The sequence below is a fragment of the Zonotrichia albicollis genome, chromosome 22, assembly GCF_047830755.1.
Source record: "Zonotrichia albicollis isolate bZonAlb1 chromosome 22, bZonAlb1.hap1, whole genome shotgun sequence".
NCBI lineage: Eukaryota > Metazoa > Chordata > Aves > Passeriformes > Passerellidae > Zonotrichia > Zonotrichia albicollis.
In genome coordinates this window covers 10103825-10117206 of record NC_133840.1, presented here as the reverse complement: position 1 = coordinate 10117206, position 13382 = coordinate 10103825, and the positions used below count along the sequence as shown (strand labels likewise).

At 50.1% G+C, this 13382-nt stretch overlaps 1 protein-coding gene across 8 annotated transcripts in view; it reads right to left on the bottom strand.

Annotated features, from left to right (window-relative positions):
* AUTS2 (activator of transcription and developmental regulator AUTS2) overlaps positions 1–13382 on the bottom strand; it is a 798387-nt gene that overhangs the window by 25316 nt on the left and 759689 nt on the right. For 7 of the 8 annotated variants that reach the window (XM_074556758.1, XM_074556753.1, XM_074556755.1 and 4 more), the window contains 2 exons: positions 3204–3711; positions 1574–1827 (listed from right to left, as the gene is read on the bottom strand). In XM_074556758.1, coding sequence (XP_074412859.1) covers positions 1574–1827; positions 3204–3711 — 762 coding nt within the window. The remainder of the gene's footprint in view (positions 1–1573; positions 1828–3203; positions 3712–13382) is intronic. The other variant, XM_074556754.1, reaches the window with a different exon arrangement.

The window sequence follows — 13382 nt, the reverse complement described above, 5'->3', positions numbered from 1 at the left end:
ATGACAAGAAGAAGAAAGAAGAAGGACAAGCACACCCTAATTCCTCCATCTTGTCTCCTTAACCCCCCTGTACCAAAATCCCAAAACCTGTATTTTTACCCTGTGGATAATTAATTCTTACACCTCTTATCCCCAAGTGATTCTCTTGTCCTCATACAGGTGGCACATCCTGTGCAGGGTCTAAATCCAACCACCAAGCACTTCTGGCAGCATTCCAGGATTTCCGAGCCCCCCAAGTGTTGTCTCGGCAACTCTGGACATCAGGAGTGATGTGCTCAGTTCCCACAGCAGACCATGGCACTGAGTGCCACATCCAGTCCTTTTATAACACCTCCAGGAACAGAGACTCCACCACCTCCCTGGGCAGCCCATTCCAATGCCCAGTCACCCTTTCTGTGAAGATTTTTTCCCTAATGTCCAGCCTAAACTTCCCCTGGTGCAGCTGAAGGCTGGGTCTCTCATCCTGTTGCTGTTCCCTGGGAGCAGAGCCTGACCCCCCTGGCTGCACCCTCCTGTCAGGGCCTTGCAGAGAGTGATGAGTCTGCCCTGAGCCTCCTCCTCTCCAGGATAAACAACCCCAGCTCCCTCAGCCCCTCCTCACAGGACTTGTGCTCCAGACCCCTCACCAGCCTTGCTGCCCCTCTCTGGACATGCTCCAGCCCCTCCATGTTCTTCCTAAATTGGGGAGCCCAAATTGGACACAGCACTCCAGGTGTGGCCTCACCAGTGCTGAGTGCAGGGGGAAACAAACAATAAAACAATAAAACAACTCCCCCAAGCTTTTTCAGGCCTTGTGCCACTTCCTTTGCTGTCTGTGGATAATCATGACACAGTACAGGGTAAAAAAGCCCCCTCAGGTCTTCCTTCAGATCCCAAGGCCTGAGACATTACAAAGTTTCCATTTCCCCTCTCACCAAGCCTGTTTTCCCATTTCTCTGAGCATTTATGGACACAGACACAGTCCTGAATAGGTGAGGGTGGATGAGCAAGCTGGAGGGAGCAAACAAGTGGCTGCTGCTCACAGGAGCATCCTGATGCATGGACACAAAATGACACTACACAAATGCTCCATTTTCTTCCCCTCAGTGACCTGGTTAGGCCCTGGCACAGGGTGCCCAGAGCAGCTGGGGCTGCCCCTGGACCCCTGGCAGTGCCCAAGGCCAGGCTGGACAGGGCTGGGAGCAGCCTGGGACAGTGGGAGGTGTCCCTGCCATGGCAGGGGTGGCACTGGATGGGCTTTGAGGTCCACCCAACCCAAACCAGTCTGAACACACCTGAGCCCAGCACTGCATGAAGACCTTTGCTGTGGGGGGTACAGATTCTGTGTGGGCACCTCCTGAACTGAGCTGTGATTTCACTGTGGATTGAACAAAACAAACCTGGGAGAACCACAGCCTTCCCAAAGCAGTCCCTGCCAGGGCAGAGGGCAAGTCCCTGGCTGTGCCTGGGTGTCTGCTTGGCATTGCCATCACTGTGTTCACAGTCAGTACAGCCTCTCCCCACCACAAGGCCCAAACCCCAGATTTGGTTATTCTGACCAAACCCAGAGCTGAGCATCCCTCACGGCTCTCACCTGAGTAAGTGCTCCCAGCCGGGTGTCCTGGAACCTGCAGCGTCCCTGAGGTCAGCGGGGGTGGCGGGGGCAGAGCCGTGGGAGGGGCAAACATATTGGGGTGGTGTGGGTGTGCGGGGGGCTGCAGGGCCGGGGGGAAGCTGTGCAGGGGGCTGGGGCTGGCCAGGGACAGCGGGAACGGCGACGCCGACGGGTGGTGCGAGATGTGCGGGGGAGGCGCCTGGCTCTTGGCGGGGGTGCTGCTCCTGCTGCTGCTGTAACGAGAGGAGGGGCTGTCAGGGCACAGAACAGCCCCACACACACACACACCACACAACCTCAGCACGCCAAACACAGTGTTACAAAGCCCAGTTACCATTTCCAGTCCTACCCCTTCCTCAACACCTGTTCGGGTATCTTTTACTTCCTGTGGTCCCCACACACCTGAGCCGTGCTCTCCTGTGCTGTATTGTCCCACAACAGCACAAAGGAGTAATCAGCCCTGGGCATTCATGACTTAATTATCAGGTCCTTTCTACATGACTGCTCCTGGTTCATGCTTTCAGGCAAATGAAGCTCAAAATCACTGCATTAATAAAAGTTTAATTTTTTTTAAAGTGAATTACTAAGATGAAAGACTGCAGAAAATGTTCAGAAGGCAACAACAGATTTGTACTTATTGTACAGGTAATGTCCCTCTCTACCTCACAATAAAATGAGATAAGTTGAGTCAACAAAAGAAGTATTTGTGATTACACTGGCTGCAAATTTTCAGGTTTCATTTCCTACTAATGAGTATTTAAAATACATTCATGGAAGGCTTAATTCTCCTTGTCTTTATTTCAAGTAACAACATGCTTCTACTGCAGTGACTTTTAAAGGCAAGCAATACCAGCTTGGTTAAAAATAAATCCAGGTCTTAAACACCTCCCAGTCTTTAGTCAAAGCATGAAGCAACCACAGCGCTACTTCCCCAGGTCTTGAAGGTCACACCTGCCTGCTGGGAGCTCGACTTGGAGAATGGCAACCCAGCTTAGAGCAGGGGAAATCTGAGATCCCTGACTCAGAGGAACATCACCGGTTCCTGTGCACATGGTGTTTAATCTCACTGCTCATCTCTGTTATCCACAGATAAAAGGTGAGGCTGATATCACCGTGGACAGGTGAGAGAGAAACACTGAAGCCTGCAAGGTGTCAGCAGTGCAGGAAAACACGGAGCTGGGAAGTGCCTGGTGTGTGACTGCTGGTGCTGGGCTGTCACCAGCTGCACCTCGATCAAGGGCTCCTGGGTTCCCTGCCCTTGGCAGCGCTTGGAGAAATCAGATATTTACAGAGATGAGAGGGCAAAGCTGCCAGCCTTCAGTTTGCAGCCCAGTGCAGGAACTGGGCTTTTCTTCCCCTGATCTACATACACTGTGTAGAATTCCCTCCAAAAATCCAAGTATGGCAGGGAAAAAATCCAAAGCAAATGAACTTAAAATACCAGTTTATGGGATCACTGGGTCACAGAGAGATCCTGACTCATCTCAGGGGATGAACAGAGGTTAAATGGACCAAGTGCCCCGTATTTCACAGGGATGGGATGTCCCTTCTTTATCCAATTCCCCTCCAAGCTCAGCCCAGCACCCCAGACCCCTCTCTGTGCACCTACCTTAAGCTGTTGAGGCTCAAGCTGCTGCTGTTGTAGGCAGAGAGCGGCTGCGAGAGGCTCTGGGGATGGGGCTGCACGGCGGGCAGGGCCGGGTGCGCCGGGGGCAGCGGCGACTGCGGCCGCGGGGGGTGCGGGCCGGCCGGGGGCGGGCCGGAGGGCTGGCCGGAGTGCTGGCCGCAGGGCTGGCCGGAGTGCTGGCCGGCAGGAGGGCGGCCGGGCTCCTCGGGGGCCGGGGCCACCGGCACGGCCGGGGCAGGCGCTGGGGCCGGAGCCTCGGGGCGTGAGGCGAGCGCGGGGCTGGGGCAGCGGCCCTCGGCAGGCGGCTCCAGCGGCGGCGGCGTCACCTGAGGATGGGGGTCTTTAGGCACCACAGGCTCAAGTATTGGGTCTTTGCTGCTGTCCTGGCTCTTCTCTTGGCTCCTTTCTAGTCCTGATATTTTGGGGACAGCTGGGCCCCTAGCACCAGAGTCGTCATTGTCAGCAAGTGCGCCAACTCCCACCTCTTTATCTGCAACAACAAGAACAGAGAGAGAAAATGGTTAAATGGGACACAGACAGGCCAATCCAAAGCCACTGCTGGGCCACTCACACTCCGAGTGGGCAGCTCCATTTAGTTTCCATCAAGAACCATCCAGGTGAACTTGAAACTGAATCAAATCTACCTGCCCCAGTAACTCTCCTCAAAATAAAACACATGGCAGAGAAGACAGACCCTGTTTAGCACTGCTGTTCTCCATGGTTGTTACTCATCATCACTCCCTCACTGAGGGAACAAGCTGAGGGAACTGACCCTCTGAGGGAGCCACCACCACTGGAGCTCCGTGCTTCTCACTGAATGGTTAACGTTGGAAAAGATCCACCAAGTTCAATCCCTCACCATGTTCACCAGTAAATCATGTCCTCAAGTACCACATCCACATGTTTTTTGAACACTTCCGTGGTTGTTGACTGCACCACTGCCCTGGACAGCTGTGCCAGTGCTGAGCCCCCTTGCCATGGGGAAATTCCTGCCCAGCCTGAGGCCGTTCCCTCTGCTCCTGTCCCTGTTCCCTGGAGCACAGCCCGACCCCCCCGGCTGTGCCCTCCTGTCAGGAGCTGTGCAGAGCCACAAGGGCCCCCTGAGCCTCCTTTGCTCCAGGCTGAGCCCCTGCCCAGCCCCCTCAGCTGCTGCTGGGGCTCCAGGCCCTTCCCCATGATACAAGATCTGAACTTTAGAACACACACTAGCAGCAGCCCAGGCTTTTTTGGCTGGGCTGATCATGGAGTGACTTACTTCTATTTCCCAACTCTTGAATAATAATGAATACAATTTTAACATCTGTACATAAGAGTTTTGCTGACTGGGGCTCCACAGCAATTTCCTGTTGGAACTGCTCCCCAAACCTTCTGCCAGTGTGGATCTGATCCATGGCACCCCTTGGAACAAATCCAGGGGAATGTTGCTGACCAAGACTGGGAAAGGTGCTGCCTTGCAGGTGGGGGATCAGGAACCCTTTTAGGGCCATATTGCACAACAGTGGAACAGCTGACTTAAACCTGAACTAGCAACCACAGAAACATAGCCCAAAGGAAACATGCAAGGTTTGAAGGGTTTGGGACAAGCTTAGAATTTAAAGAGTGTCCAGTGTTCTAGATAACCCTAAGAAAAGACAACTTTACTCCTCTTTCTGCCAGTCTTAAGGGGTAAAATGACTAAATGCATAATGAAAGAATATCCATTCAGAGAAAATTGTTGACAGCTCCTTTGTGCAAATCCTGAAGTAAAGGAATGAAATTCAAAGGATGCCAGGCTATGGCCTGGGCACATGTTGCCAACCATGACATCCCTGGAGGCAGCCTGGCAGCCATGTGTCACAAACATGGCATCATTTGAGTTTAATTTCATTAACATATCAAAACCAAACCACACCAGGACTCACTCACTAAATGTTTTACAGACCCAGTGCAAGGGTGAAAAGCTTGGTAAAGCAGAGGATTTTCGTAGGTTGGTAGACAGGAGGTGAGGAAAAAGGAGACAAATGGAGGCAAAAGGGAGATAAAGAGGAGGAAAAGGAAGCAAGAAAGAGGGCTTCTTTTATGAGGACCTTCTTTATTCACTCCTGGAATACCTATAACAGGCAGAGGCTCCTCCATCAACTTGGATGGGATGATTATGAGGGAAAGAGTGGAACTCCAGAGGGATAAAAACAATTACTCTGCCATATGCCCAAGGTCTATGTCACTGCAATAAACTGCAGGTTCTAGGTAAAGGAAACTTTGCTTGCATTAACTCTTTGGATCAATCCTCTTTGATCAAACATTACTACAAGTGATCAACCCATATGTCATGCCAGGTCCCCCAGGAAGAGAGAAATGAGCAACAGTTTGTTCAGGAATAGGTGGATCTATGTTCCCAGTCCTTACGGCTGTAGAAGTTACAAGTTTTTGGGTTCATTGGGGTTTTTACACAATGGCTTTGAGGACTCAGGCTTGTCACCAGCAATGCCCCAGAACATGGCTCTAGCAGGTGGTCTGGAAATCCTGCAGAGGTGATACTTCCAAACCTACAGGGAACACCTTGGTCTTAGTGTATTCATTAAATCCTTTCTTTTCTTTAGCCTCTCTCGTGTGTCACATTTATTCAGCGCAGCTCAGAGCTGGGATCTGCTCCTCCTCCCCAGGAGAGAAGGGCTGGGGATGCCTCTGTCCCCTGGGTGTTCCCTGCTGCTGCTGCTCACATCCCCAGTGCCCAGCCCTGAGTGCCGTCCTGTGAGTCTGCACTGGGGAGATGCTGCCTGCAGTAATATAAATGTTATTCCCACTCTCCCAGCTGCCATGCCGTGGGTTCTGCCTCTCCTGTGTGACACCAGTGCACCCACACTGTGCCCCAGCCCAGCTGTGCATGAGTCCCAGCACACACAGCAGGTTATCCCTGCTGATAACCATGAGGGATAAATCAGAACCAATTCTCCAGCCCACTGCATCTATTTGGAGAGTTGAAATCCCCCCTCGCTGATAAACGCCACCAATCACAGGTTCCATGAGGAGGGCTCCAGGCCTCATCAACAGCACTTCAAGGTCACACAGACAAGATTGCTCTTTTCCTACCCTGACTGCCTCAGTGCAAAAACTCTGCGGGAAAAACCCCTTAATGTCACTATGACACAGACAACCCAACTTTCTGAGGCTGTTTATCATCAGAGGAATTCATCTCCACCCAACAGCTAAGCAAGCACCAAGCTAACTTTATTTGCTGGCTGTCTCCACACTCTGCTTTGGATAAACTGGAATTACTACACTGGGATTCAGAAAGGCAGTGACTGTGATGTAACTTCCATCTGACACAGGCTCCCCTTTTTCCACTGGGTTGATACTGCATCCACCAGCAGCCAGTCTTCCACTAAAAAAGGAATAAAGCCAGAATTTGATGCTGAGGACTGAGAAACATTGGCATTTCCCAGACAGGAAATGCAGCTTTCACTGTCTTCCATTCCTGTGCCCTTTGATGTGCCTTCAATCTCAAATTCCTCTGTTTTTCACTCTAACACACAGAACTCCAGAGCCCTCCACATGACCCTGCTGTGTATGAGACTATCATCACACCAGGGAGCAGCCAAGGCCACCCTGGGGACACCTGTAGGTAACCCAGGTGACCCAGAGAGACTCAGCAAACACTTCCCTCTGGAGACATGGATTTGTATAATAAATACAGGCAATATGCAGCTTTCCATCACTTCTCTCTTTCTAATGTGCAAATCACTAAAATCTGACCCACACTTTGTGTTCTGGCTCCTGTGTCCCACCTGTGTGGTCCCAAAGAGGCCAAGGTTGGCCAGAGATGGAACATCACAGCCACAGGAACAGCCCAGCTGCTCTCCACTGACAAAATTCCCTGTTGGAATTTGCCAGATGTGACATTCCCAGAGAATCATCAATGCAGAACCCCCTCATTGTGCCTGGCCAAGGTGTCTGCAGATGGGTCCAGGAGCACCAAAGAGCACAGGAGGTGCCAAGAGCCAGCACAGGATGTGCCATGGCCACCCCAGCCTGGCCAGTCCCCAGTGTCCTGGGCAGCATCCCTGGCCCTGAGAATGAAATCCCCTCAGGGACACCACTGCAGGACCATGTCAAACTCACAGTGGCCAAACTTTTATCCCAAATGTAAAATCATCCAACTTTTCTGTGTCCAGGTCTGGATGCCATCCAGAAACAAGGCTGTACCATACCCTGTGTCACTCCTCCTCCTGCCTGCATCCAGATTCAGCCTCCATGTCTGGCCTCAGGCAACTTCAGAGATCAACTCAGAACCAGCACTAAATTTTCCACTTTCCTGAGATGAAAGTTTACGATTAAGTTCAAAGACCTTACTGCACAAGTGGGAAAATGACAGGAGTTTTGTGTTCTGCAGCATTATCTTTGTGACTGAGCATTCAGCCTACCAAATAAATATTTTATTCAATAATTTAATTTTAAAATAGTATTATTTTGGTAAGTTGATTAATTTGGTAAGTTGAACTCTGGACAACACTGTATCTGCCTAACTCAATTTTTCTCCAAACTTCTTAATATAAGATAAAAACCCAGATCTTTCAAACCCATTTTCTCCAGCTTTACCATGGATAAGTGAGGAGCTGGTACAAACTGTCACAACCCATACAAACCCCCAGGACATCTCTGGAGTCCTGGAATGCATCTACCCCACAGCCCACCAGCTCTTTACAAGCACTTTACAAGGCTTGAAATAATTAATGAGATTGCAGCCCTGATTGTCCATTTCATATTGATGAGACGTTGGTCAGGGCAGTATCTGATGGGGAAGGCAGGTGCCAGGAGCTGTTCCTGCCACAGGGAGGAGGCTGTGGCTGCAGCAGCCAGCACACATCAAACAGGCCCCAGAGCAGCTCAGCTGTTGTACTGGATACACATAATTTGCTAAAAACAATTTCTCATTTTTAGCACACAGTCATCTTTCATCCTAATTTCCAAGGACACTAACAAAGCATTTGATTATGCAAATGAAGAACATGCCTTCGAAAGCACAGCTCCTTGCAGCTCTGTCATCTGCTGATAGCAATTACTCCACAGTGAGCAGGTATTTAGCACAAGTGAACAGCAAGGCTGGTGACACACTTTGTACTTAATTATAAAACAGAGAAGAAAATCATTCAGGACAAAAGATTTTGCTACCTCCTGTTAAAAATGTTTATCCTCTGCACTGAAAGGGATTTAATTGTCAACACTGAAGTTGCAGATCAATGAAAAGAAGCACTTAGTGGGATTGCACAAGATGCTGACAATTCTTCAGTCATTGAGCTGCTTCTGGCCTTGATTTGAGAGTGCAGAGTTCTCCAGTGCTGCACATTACACCATTTATTTCATCCAGCTGTTAAAGAGAACACTCTCCATAAATGTAACTCCTATAGCTGTACACTGGGAGCACATGACAGCACTTATTTCATTGTTTTTAAAGCACCTCTTGATTTAGTACAAAGGAATGGGGTAAAGCTTTTTAGAGGGAAGGAAAGGGAATATCCAAACACCTGTCTGTCAGGAATCCTGGCACTTTAGTAAATAGGAAGGAACTGCAGACAGGTGTAACATACTCACAGACCCTGCAAGAACTCAATCCTGCTTCAACACACACAGCCAAAGGTTTATTTCCAATAAAATCTCTTGACTTCCTAACCCATCCAGCTGGGAATCAATAAATGGCATCATTAACTACACAGCCCCACAGTATTCCACAGCCAGGTCCTGAGGGATGACTGAAGGGGCTCCCAAAGGGGCTGGAAAACTTCCCAGATGGGAAGTGATGCTGACAAAGTCACTGGGGAATATTCTTTACCAATAATGGGTTTGTGATCAGAGTTTCACCTTCCTGTTTCAATTCTGCATTTTAATCAAAGACATTCAGGTTTTGTCATGGCAATCCTTCTAAAACACACCCAGATACCCAGACACAGAAAGCCCCTGTGAGGCCAGGCTGTACCTCTCACCCCTCCAGCACCAGCACAAGGCTTTTCCCAAAATGCTGCACAAACCTTGGAGCCAGGACACAAATCCCACCTGCCCAACCATGGGCTCTGCTCCTGATCTCTGCTCAGAACTGCCTTAGACCCAAACACCTGGGAGTTTCTGCCAGGATTCTCTGAAACTGTGGCAAAAACCAGGGGCTTTTTATGCACCTGAATCTCAAGAGTTATAGAATTCCAGGATGGGTTGAGTTGGGAGGGACCTCAAAGCCCACCCAGTGCCACCCCTGCCATGGCAGGGACACCTCCCACTGTCCCAGGCTGCTCCCAGCCCTGTCCAGCCTGGCCTTGGGCACTGCCAGGGATCCAGGGGCAGCCACAGCTGCTCTGGGCACCCTGTGCCAGGGCCTGCCCACCCTCACAGCGTGGAATTTCTCCCCAGTATCCCATCCATCCCTGCCCTCTGGCAGTGGGAAGCCACTCCCTGAGTCCTATCCCTCCATCAGCCCCTCTCTGCCTTCCTCTCTCCTCTTTTGGCTGTTACAAGAGCACCCTGTGACCCCTCATGGGCAGAGCACAAGGGTGGGAGCAGACTCCCAACCTGCCCAGAGTAAATGAGGTGACAATACAAGACAATAATCAATTAGAACCAGAAAACACTGCAAGGCTGCATCATTTTCTTCAATTATCAATAGGAACATCACCTCAGCACAGGGTTAACCTCATCAGAGGACAAGGAGAGGAAAATATCTTGAGTTTATCAATAGCCTCTCCTACTTATTGATTTGCCTTGGCTACAGATCCACAATATTCCCTGAAATGCCCATGACATCTGCTCATCCCACTTGTGTGTGACAGGATTACTTGAATGAGCTTGAACAAAAGCAGCTTTCAAAAGCAGCCTGAAAGGTATAACCCTGTGAACACTGATCAAATGTAACCTGACAGCTCAGCTGAAAACACCAAGGACCACAAGGATGTGTGTGATATGTTTACACAGCAAAATAACACATCTATTCCCCCTGAGAGGTGTCACACCCCCAGCTCACCAGCCACACAGCCCTGGCTCCTCTGTGGATTTGATCTTTACAGGCAAAGAATTTCTGATTTTAAAGGCATGATGCCAGTATAAGCAGAGAGATTAAAACCACTTGCTAACACTAAGATGGAGCTCAGCACCATGAGAATTCCCATTTTCAATTATAAATATTTCAGCTCAAGGAAACTTTGCTGAGCTTCCACATCCCAGCTCCCCCATCAGGGTCACTTTACACTGTTCTCATGCTTGGCACTACTTTCCTTGAGTTTCCAATGCTGCAGAGAAAAAGACTGATGTCAGAGAATCAGGGTTGATGTTAGAGAATTACAGAGTTGTTAAGGTTGGAAAAGCTCTCTAAGATCACTGAGTCCAACCCTGCCAAGGCCACCACTAACCCATGTCCCCACACGCCAGATCTGGACACCTTTTACCTCCCTCCAGGGCTGGTGACTCCACCTCTGCCCTGGGCAGCTGTGCCAGGGCTCATCCAGCCCTCGGCTCCCACTGCCCAGGAAGGATTCCCCTGGTCTGGGTTGTACCAACAAGTGCAGAAATGAGATTTTATTGTTTCTGGTCAACAAATTGCCACATTAAATGTGTTAATTATACATGTCCAGTAACACCCAGCTCTTTGCAAATTGTCTGAAAGCAAAATTCAAGCAAAGGTACGAAGTCAGTGTGATGGTCCCTGTGAGCCACTCTTCACTCCTGAGGCAGACATCTTCAGGGAAGCTCCAGCTGAGGTGTTTGACCCCAGAGTTGTGGATCCTCTGTGCCCTGCCCACACAGATCACTAAAAACACCCTGTCAAAGTGCCTCTGCACATCACCACGAGCAGTGCCCACCCTCAGGACACACCAGTTGGCCTGTCCAGAGTGAGCACAGCAGAGCAGCAGGGCAGGGTGGTTTGCTGTGAAGGAGGAGCTGTCTGGGAGCCTGAGCACATCCTAAACACAGCAGCAGGAATGAGCACTGGGCTCACAGCCAACACAGCACCTCCAGCTCAGCTCAGCCCACAGCCTCACTCATAGCCTGAATATCCACAATAAATGGCAAGCAATGAAGATTAAAGTCAGATGTGCCCCACACTGTCCCTGGGATGTGGTGAATGAGCTGGCAGGACACAGGATGGGCACAGCAGTGTCCCACATGCAAGAGGACACCAACATCAGGGTGTGCTGTCTGAGGCTGAGGATGGCCCCAAACATGGGGATTTTCTATCCAAGCTGGATTCATTAGCCTGTGTATGATTCATAATAGCATTTGAAAAATGTCCTGTGCTCCTCACTTTAATTTTAATTCATGTTGTGCCTTGCTGCTGAGGCTAATTATTATCCAGCAATGGTGAATCCAAAGCCTCCAGCCTCACAAGCAGGACTGTGTGGTGTTGCCTCCATGTGACAGGGAACTGTAATTCTAAAAGGATTAAAAGTTTACCAGCACAGCCATGTAAAGCAGAAAATGAATTGTTCACTCTTCTCATCTCTGTTTGGAAATTAGATTACAGGCTCCAAGTGAGCTGAAATACAGAATGAGGCAAATCTTTGTGATTAGCTCACAGGTGGCCAGTGAGCCTTTCTGTGCCTCAAAGGCTGGCAGATTCCCATTAGCTGCAATAATAAAAGAATGTGTACTTATCCCTGAGCCCAAACCCTGCCCTGTGCCAGCACAGCTACCTGCTGTGCTAATCCTCAGGGCCAACATCACCACCCCCAGCTGGGAGCTCTGCAGTTTGCTCAGCTGTCAGCTGGGACATTTGGGGTGTGTGGTTCACCCCTGCCAGCCCCAGGGCCCCACTGCACCCTCAGCACTGGGAAGGAATTGGGGTGCTCACCCTGCCAGCCCCACGCTGGCAGCAGCTGCTTCCCAGCAAAGCAGCTCTTTATAAGCAATCTGTACCATTCACCAGCAGTGCTGCACCTTCCTGCTCTCTCTGCAGAAGGCACCCATGGGTGTCAGTACAGCAAACCCACCACATTTTAGCAGAAAACAGAGCTCACTAGAGGTGCAGAGCATCAGTGGTCCATTCCATCTGGGATCTGCTCCTCACTCCTGCCAGCTGCAGATGCAGTGGGACAATGGGAACCTCTCATGCAGCCCCAGCCCACACACAAGGAAACCTCTCCCAGCCCTCCCACCACGAGGCTGGTTCACATGAGGAACCTTGAGGGCTTCTTCCTCGGGCAAACTGATATCCCACCTGGCAGAACTGTGATAACTTTTTTATTATTTCTGTAAACATCTAATAATCCTCTGAACCCTCCTAAGCTACCCTAACATTACCTTCCACCAGGGAGCTCTACAATTCAACTTACAATTTCCTTTTGTTCCTTTTATAGAATCACTGAACCATTAAAGTTGGAAAAGGCCTCCAGAGATCATCAAGTCCAAGCTCTGACCCCCATGCACACTAAAGCACACCAGAAAGTGCTGCATCTTCTTGTCTTTTGAACCCTCGCAGGGATGGGGACTCCACCATTGCCCTGGGCAGCCTCTGCCAGTGTTTAACCACTCTTCCAGTGAAGAAATTTTCTCCTACTATCCAACCTTGGAATGTGTGAGGCAGGGAGATGGGAACCCATCTCCTTATTTGCACACTACAAATCTGCCAGAATATTTCAATTTAACTTCATAAAATTTCTTTTACAGGAAAAATTTAAAAAAATCTGTTGAACAGTGGTCCTGTGGACCAGTGCCTGAGGCCCCAACCCTTGGCCCTGCCCAGATGTGGGGCTGTTTTAAAAGCTGCTCTGGGGAAACAGCTGGAATTCAAAGTAACCTCTTCCCTCTTCATTCCCCTTTTTCTAAAAGCATCCTTTGCCTGACCTGGCAAAGCTGGCTTCCAACAGAGCTGCTGCTGGAAGGAATGCCTGGAGAGCTGCTCCTGTCCCTCACCCTGCACACAGCACTCACTGCAGATCCTAAATCACCAGGGCTCAGGGTCAGACCTCCCTCAAGTTATGCACATATGTAACTGGATGTGAAGGGAGTCACCTCCTGATTAGGCAGCAGCTGATTGTTTGATCTGGGGATTAATGTGACACTGACACCTGGGCTCAGAGGCACCAGCTGGTGCAGGGGCACTGCCAGGCCTTGGGGATGGACCTGCTCAGGATCTTCCTGTCAGGGCATCAAAGGTGTCACCAAATCTCCCTGCTGGCAGCCAGACTGGGGCACTAAGTGTCCTGC